The sequence below is a fragment of the Harpia harpyja genome, chromosome 1 (genome assembly GCF_026419915.1).
Source record: "Harpia harpyja isolate bHarHar1 chromosome 1, bHarHar1 primary haplotype, whole genome shotgun sequence".
Taxonomy (NCBI): domain Eukaryota; kingdom Metazoa; phylum Chordata; class Aves; order Accipitriformes; family Accipitridae; genus Harpia; species Harpia harpyja.
In genome coordinates, this window is record NC_068940.1 from 74,391,177 (window position 1) to 74,414,144 (window position 22,968).

The 22,968-nt window shown below is 36.6% G+C and overlaps 1 protein-coding gene across 5 annotated transcripts in view; it reads right to left on the minus strand.

Moving 5' to 3' along the window:
• Window positions 1-22,968, minus strand: part of ITGB8 (integrin subunit beta 8) — a 51,374-nt gene that overhangs the window by 21,813 nt on the left and 6,593 nt on the right. For all 5 annotated transcript variants that reach the window (XM_052800428.1, XM_052800437.1, XM_052800400.1 and 2 more), the window contains exons 2-6: window positions 13,598-13,683; window positions 10,749-10,923; window positions 7,730-7,976; window positions 5,809-5,974; window positions 2,921-3,079 (exon numbers count right to left, since the gene is read on the minus strand). In XM_052800428.1, the coding sequence (XP_052656388.1) occupies window positions 2,921-3,079; window positions 5,809-5,974; window positions 7,730-7,976; window positions 10,749-10,923; window positions 13,598-13,645 (795 nt within the window). In that variant the 5' untranslated portion in view covers window positions 13,646-13,683. The remainder of the gene's footprint in view (window positions 1-2,920; window positions 3,080-5,808; window positions 5,975-7,729; window positions 7,977-10,748; window positions 10,924-13,597; window positions 13,684-22,968) is intronic.

Here is a 22,968-nt window from a genome sequence, read left to right on the forward strand (position 1 = left end):
CACTTGTCAGCTCTAACTCACTAGAGTGTCCAGCTTGGTTAGCAGTACATTAAAGTCTCACTTCAGATTAGAAAGAAAATTTTTCTTTAAGAAGCATCAACAGAGCTACACCATCTTTTTCATTTTAAGCATGTAAAGAGATGACATAAGGAACTGTTGGTCACTAATGTAGCCTCACTTTGCTTGCTGTAAAAACCTTGCTGTACTTCATGTATTTTTATCTTATCTCTTTCCACTACTGCTCAAGTGAATGTACTTTCATTTTAGATCATCTTTCTTGTTCCAATTACATCATTCATTTTATTATTTTAACCTACTATGTTAAGCTGAGAAGATAACTAATACAGATGTTAGTATTTCAGAAAGGGAGTTAACCAAGCACAGATCTAATTAAAATGGACTAGATTTCTTTCCTGTCTTACGCTTTTTTGCTGACCTCTGCGTGACTGCTTAGCAAAAGTTAGAAAGAAACAGGCAGAAAAGTAACTAACTGGAAACATTTCTGATGTGAAGGCTAAGCTTATGCAAATAAATAAAGCCAAGTCCTCTTAACTGGCACAAGGAAGAAATAAAAATATGCCAAAATGCAATCTTCTCAAGACTACCAGAAGCTAAGAATCAAAGTAGGAAAACAATGTGATTACAGATGGCTCTTTAATTTAGCATAGCACAACAAAACTGCATTGATAAGGAAAAAAAAGCAAAAATGTTTCATATGATCTATTTTTTAAAAAGCTGACAGCCTTTCATGACATTTCATTTAAATATCAAATAGTCTTTTACCCCCCCCCCCCGCCCCAATTTTACTTGTTCATTTGAAGCTTCTTTATGGATCTCTATGACTAAAATAATCACATATACCACCAAGAAGAAAAAAAAGCAGGAAACCAGTACACCTACCCTTACAGACACTATTGTGTTATCATGTCAAATCTACTCCAGAAAATATTTAATACTGAGAAAGATTTCCATTCTACCCCTTTTCTATTACTAAGTGCATGGCCACTGCTACATGTGGACATGCAAAAATTAGGCCCTGGTTGAAAAATTATGGGCTAACAGCCAGAAGACACATGGGCCAAAATGTGCCACCACAGATCTAAGCATCTTCCAAGGTCATTTCATTTGGGTGGCTAAAAAGGCTACCTCATTTCACAAAAGGCATCAATAGCAATAATCATGGAGATTTCTTATTCTATACAGGACAGTAAAATCTGATCTTTCAGACCAGGATCCAGAATATCACTTAAAACACTTTCTTCAACCATCCATCAATCTATCATAGTTGCTTAGAAAGAGATTCATTAATTTTATCTGTATTTTATATTGGTAAGGTTTTCTGGCTGCAACAGAAGTTAATTTCTCAAGTTGGACAGAAAATAAATATAGTTGTTTTTTTTCTCAAACAGACAATATCTTTATTAACAAAGGAATCCTGAACACCAGAAAAAGATTTGTACCTTCAGCCATTGTTTAATAAGCAGAGCAAAATTCCTCTCATTTACAGAACTGCAATTAGGGGAAAAAAAATAAAGAAAGAAAAATAGAGCTAGGGACACCATAACCTGTAAGTATGCTCTGCTTTGGGAAAGCAAAGTTTCGGGATTATTTGCTTTAAGTCGAAGAAAGGAAGGGCTTGCTTTTATCCCAGGGACACTGTAGAAATACTGAAACTGAACAGACTGGCTAGAGGGAAATAAATAATCCTGACATCTGTGAGGGAATATCCAAGAGGTGACAGAGGGAGTATATGAATGCAAGAACATCAGATAATCGGAAATCCAAACAACCTTCCTGTTAGCACATGCTCAGCTCCCTCCTCCGCTCAGCAACCTCCGGAACACCCACTGATTCCCAGAAACCTCCGTGTTTCATGATCATACACCATATGGCAGCCGCTTCCCGCTGCTCCACCATCCTTGTAAACACCAGTTGCTGCAACTGAATTCAGGTCTAGCCTATCTTACACATAGCCCTCACTGACTTCACTAGCACATTGCTGGCTTGGGCCAAACACAGGCTATATACTTCAGCTAAGTGCAGCTAGCACTGTGAATAAAACTGTAACGTGCTCTAATGATACCACAGTTCATACTTCTGTTTTCTGGTGATTATGTGGCAAGTAGTGATTAATGTTTCTTAAATAAATGATTCATACTAATTTAAGGAAATAACCAAAGCAATTAAAAACTACAAATCTTAGAAAAAAAATTCCTTTCTTCCATCACTCATGACTACTTTATACATTCTTGAAGACATTATTTTGAAAGCTAAAAATATCTGCTGAAGGCATATTATTTTGCTACAGTGGATTTAATGCAACTTTTTGCACAGGTGTGTGTCACCACACATTGGCTTTATACTGTGAGATTCAAATGTATTTAATGCTACATTATCACAGCAAAGCTTTGTGGCACAAGAATATTTTCTAGTCCATCATGGTTGAATTAGTTCATTGTAGTTGTACATCTTTACTCTTACCAAGCCTTTCAATCAATGCAACTATGCATCTTCTAACCATAAACCATGACCACTACCTTTGTCTTATTAGTAGGATTGGGCAATTCTTACATATTACCAGCTGCTTCTTGTGCAAAATATCACACCAGACACTTCCTACTTATATTTTATACAAAATGTGTGTGATTTTTATGAGATGTTAATAAAAAAATGGAGCAAAACCAGTGACATATCCTCCTCCACTGTGTACTGTTGCCTCAAACTCCAAAATACTTTATCCTGGACCAAAAGAACGTCAGTATTTCCAGGTGACTGATTCTTCATTTCACAACTTGCCTACCTGGAAAAATACTACTCTAATAACTGAAATAAAAGCAATGCTTTGACAGCAATCTAAAAACCTCTTTTACGCAGTTTTGCACTGCTTCTCTGAAGGCAGAATCTATGACATATACCTTACCATACTCGTAGCTTTGATGTACACATTATCTTTCAAATGACAGTTTCCATCATGGGGAATTACGATCCCTGCTAATTTACTATCAAGGGCCAGATGGGAAGTTTGATCTGTCATCACAAGAAGCAGTCGCTTTGCTTCTTTACGCCATCCAATATGGCTCTAAAAAGAAAACAAAATTAAGCATAAGAAAGGAGTAACTACCTATTTTCTAAAATAATAAATAACAAAATGAAAAATTAATGTTAAAGTCTACTTTCAGATATTAGACTGCTTAGCATCACTGAGTTTAAACCGGACTATTTAAAGCAATTTGTGTGGAAATATATGTCATATCCTACATCTGAAAACTACTACTGTGAGTCAGGGATCCACTTACCACTTTCTTTGTTTTTTAAAGAAAGATGTCTCAAAATATATACAAGTTATGCATTATATAGTGGGCTTGGGTAACAGCTGCCACATCGTGTGTGTCATTACATACAAATGCAAATGCATAGCATTTGTAAAATTCTCTGGGATCCAAAAAGCATTACAACCAACAAATATGCATTCATTTGTATTGGTACTTGGTGCCCTCTTCTATTTTTACTTTGTATTTATTTACTTCATATTCTAATTGTTCTATAATTTTCTTTTCCTACACAGCTTTCCAGAAAGGACATTGGTATATGATCAACAAATCAATAAACTAAAATTTGAGTGTCTTCATGCACCTGCAAATTGAGAAATCCCTTATCGTGCAGCAAAATACTACATCTATCCACCATTTTAAGGGATTAATAGCAAAGTGGCATCCACAAGGGTGAATTTAATGTGTTTTAGGAATTCAGTGATGTGAAGGAGGTTGCAGGGCAAGCTTATATCTAAACTGGGTTAGGTGCCAATTTGTATTTCAATTAACATTTGTTTCCTTGCAAGGAATAAATGGCTGCTTTAAATCAAACTTTAGAGGCACACATGAATCACCTCATATTCTTTTTCATTATTCCCCCTCCCAATTATTCCATCTTCTTCACTAATTCCACTTTCCCTCCTTTTTCCTCCTTCCTTGCTCCTCCTTCCTACAATGCTGTCTCATCTCTACCATTTCTCTTAACACTGCCAGGTATTTTTCATCTCATGTGAAATGTCTGTCTGCAATATAGTCCATGCACTCAGCCAGGCTTCATGACTTATTCTCTACCTTCCTTTCTTTGCTTTGCAGAGAGGAATTTAGCTTCTGTCTCAGGCTCATTCCCTGCTAGCTCTGAATGGGGATTAAGTGTCTCATAACAGTAGAGCTAATAAGTACAGAGGGGTGTGGTGTCTTTTCCAGTTTACACGTTAGGCAACAGCCTCCCTCAGACAATCCTGGACAGCATTCCCCTAAAGAAGGGGCATTTTATTTATAAACAGGTTGTATTTTAAATAATCCCAAATTCTCCTCCAGCACCGTAGAAACTCCTTGCTCCTAAGAATCCATCATTTCACTTTGTCACCTCAGGACTCCTATCTATATATGTCATAGCAACCAAAATTTTAAAATAGCTTCATGTCCTAACCTGCTACCTCTTGCAAGAGGGATGTATTGGTTAAAGCAAGATGGAGCAAGTTAAGAAGTTCTGTTGTAGGCAAAATGAGTGCACATTAATATAAATTATAGTTCATGATGGTTGTTATGAATTGCACATTGTTCTCACCCATTTTGGTTCACAATTCAGTTAGCAGGAAAGCCTCCCCATTCTCATGAATGTTTCCATTCCATTGTTTTTGGAAGCATACATTATTCTAGAGCTCACATGTCACAAGTGTGGAATGTGTCCAATAAGAAATACTGAATTTTAAGGAATTTTTCCAAAGCTCCAGAATAATTTTTTATAATAGCTCTGGTCACAGTGTCTATGAAGAGTGGCTTTTATTTACCTGTTCTACAGCTCATCAAAATTTGAAAATTAAATTGGGCCAAACTATTAACTTTTAGCATAGTTTGGATTACTTTTTGTCCTTGACTCATTCTACTGCTCCAAAAAAAAAGAATGTGAAGATGGACAAGATAAAAGAATTGTCCTGACATCATCCCAAGAGATGAGAAACATAGCAAGCCTGTGGACAGGAGTTGAATTACTTTCTTTAAAAGAGGACCAGAAAGACTATCTTACAGAGCATTAGCAAACCCATGAATCGTCCAACTTTCAAAACTTCTATTGCAGTACTATGCATAGAAGAAAAAACAACATGCAAAATAGGCCTTTAGAGCAAACAACTTATTATTTAATACACTTATAGCTTGGGAACTACTGATGCAGAATTTTTCCATCCTTTTCTGCGTGGGCGAGATGGTGATGAAATTTTATCAATACACAAAAGTTAATTTTTCTTTGATTTGTATTGTTTTTAAATACAAACTCTTTAAAAGCTGAGGTAACACTGAAGTGCATTTGTTTTCCTTATCTGTGCAAGCAGATATGTAACTGATTCTTTGGTTTTCAAATACATTAAGTAGAAGAAATGTTTAATGGTATGTCTTCACTTAAGAACACAAGGAGGGCTTTAATGATTTTTTTAAACTGATTTTGTAACTGACTGAAATGAATACATGTGCCTGTTCAAGCAAGAAGCAGTTGCTTTCATTGTCCATCCTACGTTGGTTAGGCTGGTTAAAACCAGAATTTGAAGAACATCATTAACCAATAATGAAAAATATTTCCTTATGCTCTCCTTTTTCAGTTTCAATGGGAAACAGAAATGTATAGCTAAGGGGAAAATAATGGAAAAGGAGGAAGAAATCTTACTATTATCAGGCCTATAACTGACATTTTGAATTCAGGAACACTGAGCACCGTTGTACCAATATATATATATATCTGTGTCTGAACTACCATTTAGTCTTTTGTAAATAAGCTCCTTACCTGGCATACAGCTGCTTGGAGCATTGCATCAAAACCCCCTTCAGGTGTATCAATATTCCCAGAAATTTTTTGTTTATTCACTGCATTTCTGAATTCTGCTATATTGTTGGTCAAGGATAGCACGTGAATATAACCGTGAGGAGGCATACAATCTAAATTATAATCACTGTACAAAAACAAAACAAAACAAAAGTCTAACACATTTCATATTTTCCATTTGAAGGAGATGTAAATATTGCATCCCTATTAACCCATAAAATCCTGTTACTAATGAAGATGTATATATGCACATAAAAGAAATACTTAAAGAAAGAAGAATAACTCCATGTGAGATTCAGTTCAGTGGGAATTAGTTCTAATTTAGTATGAAAAATGTATTTTTTCGGTATTTTATGGAAATGTATGTAATATAACTTAGGTAATGTAGTAACAGTACATAGGTAGTGTTTCTGTACAGAACGAAAAGAAACACAACGTGAGTGATGGTATCATCTCAGAGAGTATATGACCCCTTTTGGAATGCCTATGGAGTGGCACAGCTTTACTTTTCATTATCCTGAGAAAGGGCTATCACGTTGCAACATTAAGATCCTTTAATAGCTCAATACACAGGCTACTGGATCAAAACTAAAACAAAATTTAAGTTCCTATATCCACTAGTAGTAAGTAAAGGTATGTAAAATTAATGTTGAGTAACGATTACCTTATTAAAGGGATAGGAAACTCCATTTTCAGTAATATCTTAGTTGTAAATGATACTTTTTGAAATGATGTATAAGGGAGAAAGTATGAAGTTTGACATAAGGAAGCTAATGCCACAGCACTTACACAGGTCATTGCTCTGCGACCAGTTTACGACAGTTGAATTTACGGCACAAGCTGAAGTGCTCATCTGATTCAGAGATGCTGAGCAGGTTTCAACCCACTTAACTTCTGTTGCATACAGTGTAGGCATTCAGACTATGACCTCCCTGCTCCCAACTCAATTTAGAGTCAATGAAGAGAAACTGGTACTGTAAGGATTAATACCTCTGCAGATGACTACTTTTAGGCAAAATGAATCATGTCCTACAAGTGGTAATTGACCTCCGCTTGCTATATAAACAGTCTGGATGACAGGACATTTATATCTATCTGATGAATTCCACTACTAGAGACAAATTAAAAAATCACTGAAATAAAAAAAAATACTTATGGACTTCACAGAACTTTGGATCATGTCTTCCCAGGAAAGATAATAACGAGCAAGAAGGTATGAACAGTTAATATTCACTTTTCCAAGTGTTATGGTTTATACAGATTTGAATTTGTTGTGAATAATCTTGTTCTCCAGAGGGTTTTGGAAGTGATCCCTCACTTTATGTAAGTGTTTAATGCAAGGTATAAAAGACATGCCATGAAAAAAGAAATGCAAGCCAGAACACCTTATTTAAAATGGGAGTTCATTCATATTACAACTGTGGAATTAGATCAGAGGATCACTTTTGTTCATCAAATGAGCTGAAAGAAACTGCATCACCGACAAAAGTAGAGTTTTAAGAAAAGAGTTACTGAATACATGACCATACACCAGAAGTCCTAGGTCCAAAATAACTAAGAACACAATAGCTGACTATAAAATTAAATGCAAAACATATTCAAATATACCAAAGCAGCATGTTGTTTGGCTTGTTTTGCTAAAGAAAATACAGCACATTTTTTTCTGATACAGAAACAGTTTTTCTGAAATCACTCACCAGATATTTCAGAAGTAATCATTGTATAATGATTTTCAGCATTTTCTTATGAACTTTGCTGGAGAACCAAGGTGTAATGAAACAAAGACAGATTCTGAAGAGCTTTAAAAATAAATATGCATAATGCGTATTTGTGTAATTAAATAATTTCTCAGTGGTACAGCAAATATATAAAGACTACATACCTGCATTGGTTATGGATTCTACCTGGATGAATGCTAATATAGGGTGACACAGTTTTATCCACATAGGATCCAAATCCAAGTCGAAAATCAAGAGAAATATTCGCCATCTTTTTAGATAAAGCAAATCCAACGGAATTTAGTTTTTCTATATTGTTGTGCATAGAGGCTGAGACATCAACTAAATAATAAAGATCCACAGGGTATTTCTCTAGAGGACGAACTCTTAAGATAAAGTTTGCTTCACTTCCTGATTCAAAGGAAACAAATAAGTTTATTTACTATTTTTGAGTGGACACTCTTAAAAATACATTTATTTTTGCAGCAACCTCAGCACAAAGTTGTTTGTGTCAGCAAACAGAGAAACAAACAAACAAGAAAACCTCCCAAGAGTAAACAAAACCTTGAAGCATCGTTCAAAAATAAGCCATAAAGGGGCTCTTTGTAGAACATCTTGCTTTTTTTTTTTTCTTGCAGGAGCACTGTGCAATTTATTGTAAAAATCTGACTTCTCCCCATTTTCTTTTAAATTCCTGGTTATGCAATCCCTTTGGTATTATACCAAAAAGCACTTATGAGTCACGAAGGACACAGATCTGCATACAAATTGTGGTCAGTGACTTCAAGGTTGACACTTCTAAGTATGTAAGTGTATCCTGCAGATAGTTTGTCATATGAGTCTAAAACTACATGTGTACCATAAAGACAGCACAGCCTGAAAAACTCAGGTAAATTATGCTTCAAGTTTATACCAATCTATTTCCAAAGATTTGATGAGAAAACTCAGTAGGATCAAAATATTTTTTAAAAAAAGAGGTTTTAATATAAAAAAAAAAAATCCAGCTTTTGGCGTATACAAAACAGAACTCTTCTTTTATTTCAGGATGACAAATGTCTGTCTGTCCTGCAGAACCACATCACATTCTCGTATGCAATAAAAACATTAATGCTTAGGAAGCCACTAAAAGTAGTCCTCACATTTTTCTTTGCCTAATATTCTGTGATGCCAGCAAAAAGAGTGAAGTGACTGGAGTATGTGCAGTGTAGGTTCAGAACTGCATGACGTCAAATTATTCATTACTTTATGTCACCCAAAGTGTGAGCTCACGGAAGAAAAGAGGGAGTAGGAATCTTCACATGATGAGTGCAAAATCTAATTCAGTATTATGCAATGAAGATACAGAAAAGGACAGGAGGAAGGGAGACATTATAGAAGAATTATGCAGGTTTTCAATAAAAGCTATCTACACACATTCAGAAACAGATTCACTAAAAAAAACCCCACCTGAAATGTGACTTCTCTATTCATGACATTTACTAGTGCAAAGGACATTGCTAGACAGCGTAATTAAAGTACATGTAACAAAGAACTGACCAAGAAAAGTTAAACATGCAAAGTACTTTCTTCCAATGGTCTCTGACCATAATCCACCTGAAAATGTCAGGATTTGTCTGTATCAGGTCTTGCATGAAGAAAACACAATTTCAGTGTGCTGTAACTTATGTGTTTCCTCTTTGCCAATGTAAATTGATTTACTTTTTGTAAATGACCCTTGCAGGTCTCCAGTTTGCATATAGCAAGCTGCTCAGTGCAGCTTTTATTTTTTCCCACATAAATCCTGACAGTTGGGTATATGTAAACAATGACAAAACCCACCAGTATCAAAACAAAAACATCTTTGTCTGCATGATTATACTGTATCAAATTTCTGGTTTGAGGCACAACTATAGCTGTATGTCTGTGTATTTCCCTGGGGAATAAAATATGGGCAGGATGTCTATATATCAAAAGTTATTCTTCTGGAACCCTCAGAATTTCAGTCTGTCTCCCTGATGCAAGAACTTCCACAAAGCATATGGAACCCCAAACTTAATTTCACTATTTAATGGCAAAAACATTCATTAAACCAAAGTTTAGAAAGCTAAGTTTTTTCTATGAATCCAGTATGCCTTTGGAAGTAGATGTGATTACAGACACTTCTAGAGCTAGTTCAGTTCCTGAGACCATCTCTCAGTACAAGGCAGAGTATCAGTCATTTCTTTGGAAGGAGAGTGAGGAAAGGGGAGGAAGTGCTGGTATTACTTTCTCAGTTTTACTATTATAAAGATAGAAAGCCAGAGTTCCTTTGTGCTTTACACTCATGCAGATCCTTCCTTTTTCCCTTGTAATTGACAGAAAATTATCTTTTATACAGTGAAGATCAGCCAGACACTTTTCCTATTCACTTGATGTTTTTCTACCAAAGACTGATCCCTCTTAAACGTATTTCTTTCTCCAACTATAGTTTGCAAAAGAAATAAATAAATTAAATTTTATGATATGAAACATACCCTGCATCCCTTTATATGACTTTCCACTTCTGCTGTTGGCTACAGCCATTTTAGAGACAGAGAACATACATTGATTTAACTCGAGTTCAGCTGAGGGCAAATAGAGATAGACTAGAAAATCTCAGATCCATAAAAGGACTTGCAGATTTTATTAGGGCCAGGTGTCTTCACATTTTATAAATGAAAAGTTAGGCAGTGAATACCTAAGTCTCCTTCAGGAATCCAGTTCTTTCTTATATATTGGCTTTGGTGTCTTCATAGTTGTCTAGTCAATGCACTTAAAAGTAATCAAATAATCAAGGAGATTATCAAATGATTAATTTAGGAATTCTAGCCCTATTTACTTTCAGTAAGGAATACAGTTTATATGCATGTAAGGGAAAACTATTTGTGTAAGTAAGTGGCTAAAGAGTCAAGAAACTACAACAGATAATTGAAAAGACTACCTAAAATCCCCTTTTCACTAATTACTTGCATTATTCTGACCTTCAGCTGTGTTTGACAGAAACACTTCTTGCTGAAGACCGTACTTGAATATGGGAGCAACACCGTCATAGTCCTACAATATAATGTTATAGCATCATTCTTCAAAATAATTATTCCAGCCACTTCTTCACAAAATATCTGTATTTAGTAGGACTGCATTTAGTTTAAATTGACTATAATATCAATGTGTTAGAGACAACCCAACCTGGACGCAGTTGGACTGAAACTTTTCCTGGTGTCACTTGTGTATTTGTTTCATGGTCACTGGGTATTGTGACACGAACTGTGGGATTTTCTACAAAATCTGATTGGCAGCCTCTCTTCATTAAGTTGAAAACAGTGTCACAGCGTCCCTTCTGTGTTGCATCAGCCATGAAATCCTGTTTTATAAGAGACAAAAAGTACAAAACAATCTGAGCTGAAAAAAACAACTGTAATATCTTCAAAGGAAAGAGAAAAACAAAATAATAGTCTTTGAAACAATAAAATATGCTATTATAATTGCATAAATCGTAGAATGAGTTCATGGAAGCCATATGTTTTTAATATGGGCAATGACAAAACATTTAAATTAGAAGTTAAACATAGTTGCCACAATGACTTTTTTCTACAAAGGACAAAACTTTTGTATGAGAAAGAGGATCTTGCACAATCAGAACAAGCCAATTTTAGAGAAAAAGGAAACTACGTACTGTTACTATGTCACTAAAAAAAGTTCTGTGCTATGCTATGAGTTAGTTATACCAAGAAAGTGTCATTCACACAACATAAAAACAGGTTAGTTTTCAGAGGAATCCACTGGTAATGTTACTCAGGCTAATATCTAAAAGCAGCAGCAGAAGTCAGCTTCAGATTTATCTAACCTGAATTTGTCTATCACAGATGTTTAAGTTTTACCCCATATCCTACACCAAATCCAAAGACCAGCTGGGCTGTATCATTTCAATCCCCAGAAAGAGGAAGCTACGTACTACAGGCCTGGACAGTTTAAGATGCCACCAACATAAAAAAGCCCTTGTAACAACAGAAGAGTGATTACTAGTAGGATGATCTCAGAAGCAGCACATCCTTTGTTGCAGTAAAAGGGCAAAGTTGCCAAAATTGTGCCAACATGATCCGATGCAAAATTCCTTCCTGACCACAAATCTGATGAGTAACATGATCCTGATCATGCAAGGAAAAAAAAGACAAGATCCTTTGTACTGTTTCAAAGCATTGGTCCAGCCCAGCCACAGCTGGAGACCAAACAATGGACAATCTCCGATATTTCAGAGGCAGATGGGGAAAATAAACAATCAAAAAGTGCATACAGCCAGCTGTGTATTAGAGAATAAATAGTCATCCAGACCCTGAAAAGACCAGAGAAAGCCCCTGAAGAATGAGACTTGACAGTCATGTATCTTGTTTTCCAAGTTCCAACTCATTTTTGTAGTCTACCTCTGATATCTTTTTTCCATAACCTTCTTTAACGTAGACAACAGAGACTACTTTTTTAGGTTACTGCTATTTATATACCCTTTTTGATGTATATACATTTCAAAAAGGTAGATTTTTAAACGTATAAAGAACTTAGCTACTCTCATTGTTATTAATGACTGATATGTAGCATTTTCTGAAGTTCACTGTGTGGGGGTATAAAGTCAAAGCATCTCAAGTGTTCCTCAGGGCTGATTTTCTCATTAGAAACATTGTTTAGATGAAGCAGGCATGCTAAGCTGAAAAATGCTCCTGTAACTTTACTCTGGAAAATTTCTGTCTGCATTAATATGGGTTTTGCCATTCCACAACCATGGACAGTGCATAGGTGAACAAGCTATCAAAGCATGGTCTAAGAGGGTTTGACAAACCCCTGGCTTCCACGAACAGCTCTCAGGATTGACATGAGAAGTGAGGCAAGAGAAGCAGAGCAGAAGTGAAACCTGGTCAAATTTGAGCGCCTGGTTAGAAGGACATCTACTGCAGCTCCATAGCACTGGAAAGCTAGCAAGGGCTGTTCTGTGATAAATACAGATATAGCAGGATAAAACTGTGCACTTTGTAAGACAGGACATCAGGCCAAAATAATGGACCACTCCACATTGTAATCCATTGTGTCATCTACACATGCCCTAAGGCTCCCCTTGGAAAACAAGCCCTCCATGCCTCTATTCATCCTTGCATCACTTATCCTTATACTCGTTGCAGACTAAGTTAATCATTCCAAGACACAATATCTCAGATAAAGTTACACCAGTGCCTTACACTCCTTATCTCCTCCAGGCACACCCCAGGAACTTACCTACCTTCTCTGCTAACCTGAAAGCTACTACAGATAATTTGCATGTGACCTTCAAGAGTATATGAGCTTGTAATTGTCAGTGATATTCTTCAAAACCTTGTTCCTCTGAAGTGCTTAAAATGGTCCAGCCTTACTCGAAATCATGTAATCAACTGTTTTTTTCTGTCAAACAAAACCAGAAATTCCCATATTCTTACAGTTCGCAAAGCAATAACAATTTCAGAATAATTCATGCTACCTAAGATCTATCTGCTGTGATAAGTCTCAGAACTGATAGTTTGAAGTGTCGAAATAAGAAAAGTATAATTTTTTCCATTTGTGGCAGGGTCATAATACATGGTGAAGTCAAAGTTAACTCCACTGTTAGTAAAACCTTTTGCTAAAAGCAATAGGCATGTATGTATAGACTTGCTTTGATATATAATGAGGACTTAATATAAATTACTGATAAGTAATTTTGCTTTTGCAGCCAAAACCTGTTGAACTCTCAAAGCTACTATAAGTCTGCCAAAGCTGTCTACAAAGCAGATGGAATGCATTAAAAAGTTCTCACTTTATTTAAAATTACTGCAATTTTCCAAATAAAAGATTGTATTTTCTCCTTTGGAAACAAAATTTATTTCACATGATTTCTCAGGTTCTGTCTCCAGGGAACATTTAAAGACTTTCTTGCTATTTCTTACTATAATTTTCACAGTTAAAAGTCTTTTATCTTTATAAAGATTGGAAGCAGCTAAAATACAAAAAGTCAAATGTAAATAAGCAAAATGCCATACCTCTTGAGCACACCATCCACACTCTGGACCCAAAGCAAGACACTTCATGCATGTTACTGCATTTGAAGTGGCACATCTGTTTTCCGCTGCAATGAAATACAAAACCAAACATTCATGATTTATGATGATATGTGGGAATTGTAAAATACCTAATTTTAAACCAAGATTTCAGAAATTACTTCACCAGATTAAGAATGATGACAACGTATCCAAACAGAAGTAAAACAGAACAAAGGCAGCCCAGTGAGGGAATACCTGCAGCTTTTTTTTTTATCTACAGTCTAGAACTATATGTACAGATTGAATAAACTCCATTCTCAAGGCCAAATTCTTAAGACCCTGATTTAGAATAATTTTGAAGTGAAAGTTCATCCTTGGCATGTACCTTGCTGATTTACTGCCTAACAGAAAAAATTTACCAGGTAGCTTATCTCTTCATAGACATTTTCCTTTTAAGTCATTTACACTTGACTGAGTTATTCATTATTCACTCTGCATGGAACCCAAAATATTTTCTCACCTTCTATAAATATTCCCCCTCTGCATTTTCTGGAATGAATAGTTTCCCAGAAGAGGCAGAATTTTTTTTTTCCAGAAGCGAATACAAATTTATCCAACATTATGTGTGTCACAGATTGAAGACACATCATTCTGTACTAACAACTGCAAAAATTGTGCCTACTAACAGGTCTATCAGCAAAGTCCTTTATATCCTTTTCAGATCTTTGTTTTATAGGTCATTGCTTAAGTTAGTACTCTTTGCTATGAAACTTTGGCAGTCGGAATTGAGAAGAGATAGCCTTTTCAAGGGACTCGGTCAACTCAACTTGAACATCAGCATTACCGTATCCTTTCAGCACATTCAGCACAAGTCTGTTGTAGACCAGTGTGCCTCTCTACACGAGACAGAAGTCGCCTGCTGAGAGTTATGCGGAAGGCACATAATATGACTCATCAGTGCACAGCACAGTAGTAGTGCTGTTTAATAACACTGCTTTGTGGCATATTCAGCATGGCATATTATAAAATATACTGGAAACAAAATAAAATGAATTACTGCATACTGGAAAGGCTACATCTGTTAATTGGTCCATTGTGATAATGTGCATATCATCATATCAAAACAGTTTGAAGAAAGGTTTGTTTTTCATCTGAAATTTTGGCTACATGTACTGTCACTCGGATTCTTTCTTTCCAACCTGCAATAATGCAAACCATCTCTCTTTTTAGAGTAATGAGAGCAACTTCTCACAGTGAGAAGCTGTATTAGGAAAACACGTACTAAAATATCTTTTTTATCTTTATTTAACTGATTTCAGCTATGGATTCAAAGACGAGATCCCGTATCACATGAACAGCTAGTCCTCAATAGGTCACTCTGAATAACTGGTGATCCAAGGAACTAATCACAGCTTGTAAGTTATTAGTATCAACAACATGTATACTATTATCAGTATTAACAAGATAGAAAAACCTAGTAGAACACAATTGCAGCATTATACTGACAACATATAGGCTAGTGGCAATCTCATTAACTTCAAAGGTCAGAGCCATATTTCTATTTCATATAAACTGCTGTTGACAATTTTTGCCATGCAGGCAATGTGAGAAAAGAAATGTATACAAAAGGGAGAGAAACTCTTACAGATATGATACAAACAATAAGCTGAAAAGCAGCCCAGGAAGGTGCTGGAACAGAGGGAAAACTGATTAAAGGGTGGGAGAGGTGGGCAAGGATAAATAAAGGAGGAGTCGCTAAGGAGACAGAAAAGAACAAGACAAAATCCAAAAGGTTTTTGTTTGCTTGTTATAAAAACAAACACAGCAAGTTTGACTTGGATGTGAAATGAGAGCAAGCTCATTCGGCACTGACACAATAAAACTTCTTTGCATTTATAAGAAGATGGCAACAGCACTTCATGTTCTGCAGTCTGAAAGAGCAGACCTGGAGGCTGTTGACAAAGGTACTGCAAACCACAGGAGAGGAGAACGAGGATGAGGATTCCAGGTAGGTACCGACATGCACAGGGTTGTAGAGCTTGCCACAGAACCCCTTCTAGATGGTATTGGTAAAGCGCAAAGGCACAGGATGAAAAGTTGTTGAAGGAGTAAAAATAAAAGGAATGTAATTGTTCTTGGCACAGAAACATCACTCCCATCTTCAACTGGATACCAAAGACAGCAGAGGTGAAAGGCATTACAAGAAAAAGAGAGTACAGTGATGGATTCAGTAAAACTGTCAAAGGACAAGGAAAGATACGAATTGCTGATCTGCAGCATAATAGTGGCTAAAGACCACCATGGGGCAAAATAGGGAGGAGATGACATGAACTTTGAAGTTACTAATCAAGTTAACATCCACCATAAGATACAGAGCTGTTCTGATAAAAATGAATAGTTGACAGGAAGAAATGAGAGACCTGTGTTTCTAGCTATACAGGTAAGGAATAAGTAAAATTAATTCCTGGTCATCGTAATCAGTAAACCAAAGTAAACCGAATAATGAGTTTGGCCTAATCAATTTCCTGCAGTAATGTCTGAGACTCCTTTCTTAAAACATATAATCCTATCTGCATAACACACATTTACCAAAATTAAATGCCATTGACCATGTAACAAAACATTAACATATTATTGTTATGTGCACTTGCTAAAAAAAAATAGTATGTGTCTATGTCTTGAACAACTGTGCCATGTTTCCAGATGCATTGGAAAACTGACTGAAAAATAGTTGTCCCATTTTTTTTTCTGTATGGTTAGTTTATTGAATTGAAGCTTGATTTAGTTTATTAATACAGCCTGTCTGGTAAAATATGGGTGGTGGGGAGGTGGTGTCTTTCTAAACTGCTAAGGCAGAAGAAAAGATCTTAAAAACCAATTTGGGTTTTCAGCCTGATCATGGCAGATGAAATGCTTTAACAAATGAGATATACAGTACTGCTGGATGCAAATCTCTTTGCTGATAACTCTCCAGTCTCAAGAGCTCCATTTTCACAACATGAAGTCACAGATTGGCAATTGACAAGCTTGGTACCATTGGCTCAAAAAGTTGATTTTTTTGGAATAAAGAAAAACTTGAAAAAGGTTTATTAATGCCCGAGACACATTCTGGCTACATCACTACTGTAGTTCCCAAGTACGTAGTCCCTTACAGCAGTAACATTTATGGACATGCTTTCATTCACCAAATATTTATTATTTAGTTATAAGCTGACTCTGAAACCATAACTGATTTAGTGTAAACTTCTCAGTGTCTTTTAAAAATCAAATGCTAAAGCAAGAAACATTTTTTATGAGTTGGCTCAAAAAAAGAACTGAGATTTTTCCTGCCACTTCACCAAAAACAGAGTCCAGACAAGACTGAGTTACTGTTCAGCCAAAACTAAGGGCAAGTTTCTACTGGCTTAGTTATAACTGATGTATGCCAAAAGGTATTTTCAACAAGGGCCAAATTTTGTGCTGGGAACTGCACAGGCATATGCATACAATAAAAAGTGAGTGCAGCAGGTTAAACTGCACTTTTCCAGCCTCCTCCACAAAATAAAACCGTGCTCCAATGACTGCAGCTATTTACAGTGATCACAGGTGTGGCAAGCCTGAACTCTCAGCAACAAGAGGGATCAAGGCAAGACAAATATCATATATGTTATAATCATATCCTGCCTCCCTGTTAGGAAAATAACTTTATCATGATCAGGGTATTTATCTCAGAGATGGAATAACAATAACGCACACTGGCATTTGAGAGAGGATGTTAAACGGGTTTTCAAACAGACAGCACTTTGTTCAAGTACAGCCAAAAATTCAGATTTACATCAACTTCACTGTTGGTACATGTTTGTGCTGTTTTTGGAGGGTGTACCATTTGTTTTCTTAAAAGAGAAAGCCAAAATATAACTAGCAGCTTATACTCCCTGATCATGGTCCTCAGACTGTTGAACACTAGTTAAGGCAAGAAGACACAAAATTATCTGGCCTTTAGAGAGCTTTTTTCCTTAAATTCTGTATCCAATCTTGTTCTAGGGCAGCAATCAGCCAGTCTGGCCCTCTCCACAGATAACGTGACCTTCAGTAACTTGCGTGTAGCATCGCTTCTGAGGAAAGTTGCAGCTTTTACGCAGTATACTGCAGTTATCTTTACCTTTCTGTCTTTCTTCAGGAGCTAAACATGACTCCTGCAGAGGGGACAGGCAGTAACTGTCCCAGCTAACACAGAGCTTCTCAATTCACTTTGGCTGAATGTGCAGATACAATGAAAAGCATTGTAAAAATCTTACAGAGGGGGAATTTTTTCCATGATTATTGTGTCTGACACTTACTTGCTCAGATTACAAGGAAAAAATGAGTGCCTGTATTTTAACTGCCAATCCTAAAAGCAAGCTAATCCTGGAATTAGGGTTTTTACCCCCTTTTCCAAACAAGCAATAATTCTCTCTACCCTTTGTGCACACAATGCCATGCTTTAAAAACACATTTTGTCACCACCTTGCCCAGAAAAGAAGATTTCAGCTTGAAAACTGTACATCTATTATGTTTACAATAAATTCCTAAGATTACTTGAGCAAAAATACTAGACAACTTTTCTTCCCTCTCCCTTTTTTTAATTACATACTGGATTTGTTAATTGGTTTCACTTCTCTATTAATGGTTGTCCACTTTAGTTTCATTATTCAGACAGGAGTGAAGCTGCACGCTGATTTGAAAATATCCTTTACCAACAAGAGAAGTAGCAGTAAACTAAAACCCAGCATGTAAGAGATGTATGTGTTTGCTAAGAAAGAGAAGATGTGTAGAAGAAAGGTGCAAAACATGACTGGCACTGTTAAATCCCGAGCCCTGGAAAAATACTTCTGTAAATGTAGCAAGTGAGTAAAAGGAAGAATATTTCTGTAAACATGAACACCTTTTCATTAAAACAAACAAGAAACAAAAAAGCCCCAAACAAAAAAAAACCACCCTAGGCCTTTTTTTTCTACTAGTCATTAAAAAAACCAAAAAAACCCCAAGTGTTACAGTGTTCCTAAAAAGAAAAATGGAGTATACTGGAAGAGATAAATCATAATGTGGTTATAGAGAAAATAAGAGATATAAATGAGACATAAATAAGAAGTATATATACACATCTGGATAAATGCAGTGAGAAGCATCACTAGTGAGCAAATCCTGATGACTGATATGGACACCCATTCCTACCTCTGCCAATATCCCTCTGATATTTTTGGGGTTCCCCAATTAATCTGCATTACCATATGAACACAGTACCCTATGAACACAAGAGGCATTACTGAGAGCGACACTAATGATATAAAAAGCCATCAAAATGCAAAGTAATGCAGCAGTCTGCCTCATTGTATGAGAGTACATGCCTTTGGAAACTATGAAGCAAAATAACCAAGATCTTCCTTTTTTGCACATTGTGCAAGCTCCAAGTGACGCCACTCGAGAGAACTGATGTTGGGTATCAGCTGAACAAAGCAAAGGCAAAGGGGGAGGAGGAAAAGGGGGAGACCTCTGTCAACACAGCATTAGGGAAGCTCTGGCAGAAAAGGACAGTTGTAGCTGATGCTGGAGGACAGCAAATGTATCAGAAGTCTGTTGTGTAATGGCATGTGGTGATGGAGTTCCCAAGCTGCGTATGGACACTTCCATAATTAGGGAATGATGTAGACACTAGGCTTCAAGGAGGTAGTCCTGACACCTCTCTGAGCCTGCATGTGTCCTTCTTAGCCTCATCTCTGAAAAGTTCCATCACTTACATGAATGCTGCACATCACTCAAGAGGAAAACGTGGAGAACAGAAGCCTTGCACAGATGTATATGAAGTTTTTTGTGTATATATATCAATATAGAGGATTTTTTTATTTTGTCAGAAAGATGCATATAGCAGCGTTTTGGAAAAGGTACTACCCAAAATAGCTACTGGTATAGCAGTTAGGACTCACAAACACAACATTCAAACCACAGCCTCAAACATGACCTTGACTGTGGGAGACAGAGCTATTGACTACTCCAGACTGACTTTGTTCCCAAGCCGCAGTACAGAATGAAAACAAGCAACGTAACCTTGAAATTTTTCACAACACAATTTTTCTTTCTTGGCCAACTTTACTTGTAGCCTCTCCTTTCTATGAAACTTCCTGCTTTTACAGGAGATGGTTAAATTTTGTTGATGCAATCCATGCGTGCAAACAATGAGTCAAAGCCTATTTGGCTTCTGAAACCAACCTATTCTGTCTCTTGCAAATAAAAACATACAGGACAATTTATTCTGATTACATCATTAGAAGAGATTCATTTCCCACAGCCATTAGCTTTTATGGCACAGGTTTGATGGTCCTGTTTGCACAGCTTTGCACCAATAAAAATGCAAAGCATATGGAACCAGAGAGCTTAAATCTTGTTTTATTAAATCCCTTGATTTAAAGGGAACTTCAGGATGTGCGGAGCTGTGTTAATTCCCTTGTTTCTTAGGACAGAACATGGGCATAGGAATCATTATACTCTAGTCATTTCCAGCTAGTAGAATCTCCCTTGGAGTTGGCCAGCTTGGATACAGTCATGCTGCTTGAGCGAAGCCTGGAACAGCTAGTGCCATATTTCACTGCTAATTTAATTTCTTGTGTATTAGTAAGCAATGCTAGCAAGTAGCACATCAACAACCTAGAATGGTCAGTGTATTCCTGTGTATGCTATGAAGTCTTTACCTAAATATGAGGTCATGATGAATATAAAAGTAGACACAGTTGCCCGCTTAAGAAGTTCAACCACAAATAAAAGACAAGTCCAAGTTGTATCTCCCACCATCTTCTATAGCTGCACTTCCTCAAACCAGGAACCTTCAATCACCTCCCTAATCTACCTTCCTATTGCATATCTAGTCTTCTCCAAATTCTTGCTTTCTGCCCCATAAAAGCACCACCTCTTCCTGCCACTGTGCTTTCATTCATAAACCCAGAAGCAGCACAGAGGGTGGGCAACAGCTCAGAGCCATTTCTTCCCAAGGAGTGTCACCATAGACCACCCGATCCACAGGTTCTTCGGCCATAGCAATGCAAACAGCTTAATTCACTTTTATCTGCATACATTGTGAGTTAGAACAAACCTACTCTGTGTTTCAGACTGTAATTCTCAAAGCTGAAAACCTAATGGAACCGGTCCCTCAATTCTGAACAAAAAACGGTAACCAAATTGTGCTTTTGCAAAGGTTTTTCCTGAAACAAACCAAAAGCCCCAAACCAAAAACTGTGCATATGTGTATATTAGGAAGACATGTCAGGGTTAAAACAAAACACTGAACAGGTAATACATAGTTTACATTCACAATGAGAAAACCTCAAGAATTTAAATAAAAGCTAAGACTGGTATTAGAGAGGGTAACTGCCACTCTTTAAGGACTTGTAGTCCGTAGTGCGCAAGTTTGGGAGGAGCATTTATTCAGCAGGGCTTTTTTAAAAATGTTATTGCCTTCTGGAATACAAAGTGTTTGGTATTCGTTATTTCAGTAATTTGCTTTTCAATAGGGTTTTCAATCTTCAAACATGGTTATTGGCTGTGAGAAATGGAATGTGGTAAAAACTTACTGGGATTTTCTTCTAAATTATTTTTGTTACTTTTATACTCTTTGAATGCAGAAACAGACATCATATTTTAATTAACTGTGTGATAACAGCACAAAAGACTCTTAAGATCCCATTTGATAATTAACAGCTGAATTACAAGTCCTTCAAAGCTGAGTTAAACTACAGTGCTTTTCTGAATATATAGATCAAAAATGGATGAACACAAAGATCTTCTAAGAGAATACTGAGAATTTAGTTTCTGAAATAGAAGATACATGCATTGTTCACAAACATTCAACCCCCCCCCCAAACCCAACCATACCTGCATAGGAACAGACACTGGCCAACCTCCATTTCAGGTTTATATAAGCCTGTTAGTTTTTTGTAATTTGGGGGTGAAGATTACACAAAACATGACCACAGGCTATAAAATATGCAGACCTGCATACTAACTGTAACTACTGGTGCACATATACTGTTTGAATGCAAGCTTCTGCAAGTAAGTATTCACATATGTGTATGGTCTGCAGGTGCAGTTTAAATGATCTGTAAGGGGCACAGCCTTCAAAAATGCAAATCCTAGATTTTAAACAGGTAGTGGTTTGTTTACTGTTCTGAAGTAATGCCACAACGTTTTTGACAGCAAAATGCAATCCAACAGTTTTCCTTAGATTGGAAGAGCATGCTTGCTGATGCAATTAGTTTTATTTCGGTAAATTTGCATCATTTGTGCCAGAGTGTTAAGTTGTCTCAAATTTTCTTATTTCCTGGGAGTCCTGTTTGTACAAGAAGATGGGATCTCTGTTCAGCTTTCCAGCAAGAAGTTCCCATCTGAGAGAAGCAAGTTGTCCTTAGCACAGTACTAACCTCTGTCACCCTGGAGAGATGAAATGGAAATAAATCGTACCCTTAAGTACAGTAAAACAATTCCAATTCACTTGACCTAATTCCCTTGAACACCAAGAAGGAACAGAATTTATTTTGGAAAGGGCAGTTACTGGTTTAATCAGACTCGAACTACTCCTGTGATGCCATGATATATCATGTAGCTGTATTCATAACACAGCTACAACAACAGCAAAATACCAAAAATACTTAAGTTTTCAAGATTTGAACCCGATGAAATACTGTTGCTAACAACTTAACTCCCAAGTCAGTAGGCAGAGAAGGGACTGAAGAAAAACAAAAATCCAGCATCCAGGAACATCATTCCACTTGCCTGAAGCTACAGAATTTTCTTCCTCCAATAATTATAGTTAAAATCTCTGTCTGAATATATTTTGATAATTATAAATACTTCAGACTCATTACTGTCACCACAGGTAATAGCAGGCAGAAATCACCGCAAGCATATGACAATGAAGTCATGGGAAGCATAGAAACATATGAAGAAAAAAGTCAGTTAGGAGCTTTGCAAACTTTTGAATTTAGGCAAATATAGTCTCAGCTAGAAGTTGCCTTTTTGGCAGCTTCCTAATGCTGTAAATTCCGATCATCCTGAAACACTTACATTTTGCTCAAGGGGTTATTCTTGTTCTGCCACCAGAACAAGGGGGAATCCTGAATGGCTGGCAACAAGCTTACTTTTCTTCTTGAAGGAAGGTCCCATTACAGTGGACAGTGAACTCATTCATTAAAGCCCTACTTCCTTCCCCAAAGCTAAACTAAATAGCCCAAGTCCATTTATGTAAACTGCCAAAAGAAAAAAAAAATCTTTTAATAAAGTTCAAGTGCTTAGAGAAGAATAACAGACCATATTCTACTTTGGCCATCATAAATTATGCCTATTTAAGCAGATCAGAAAGAAGTATT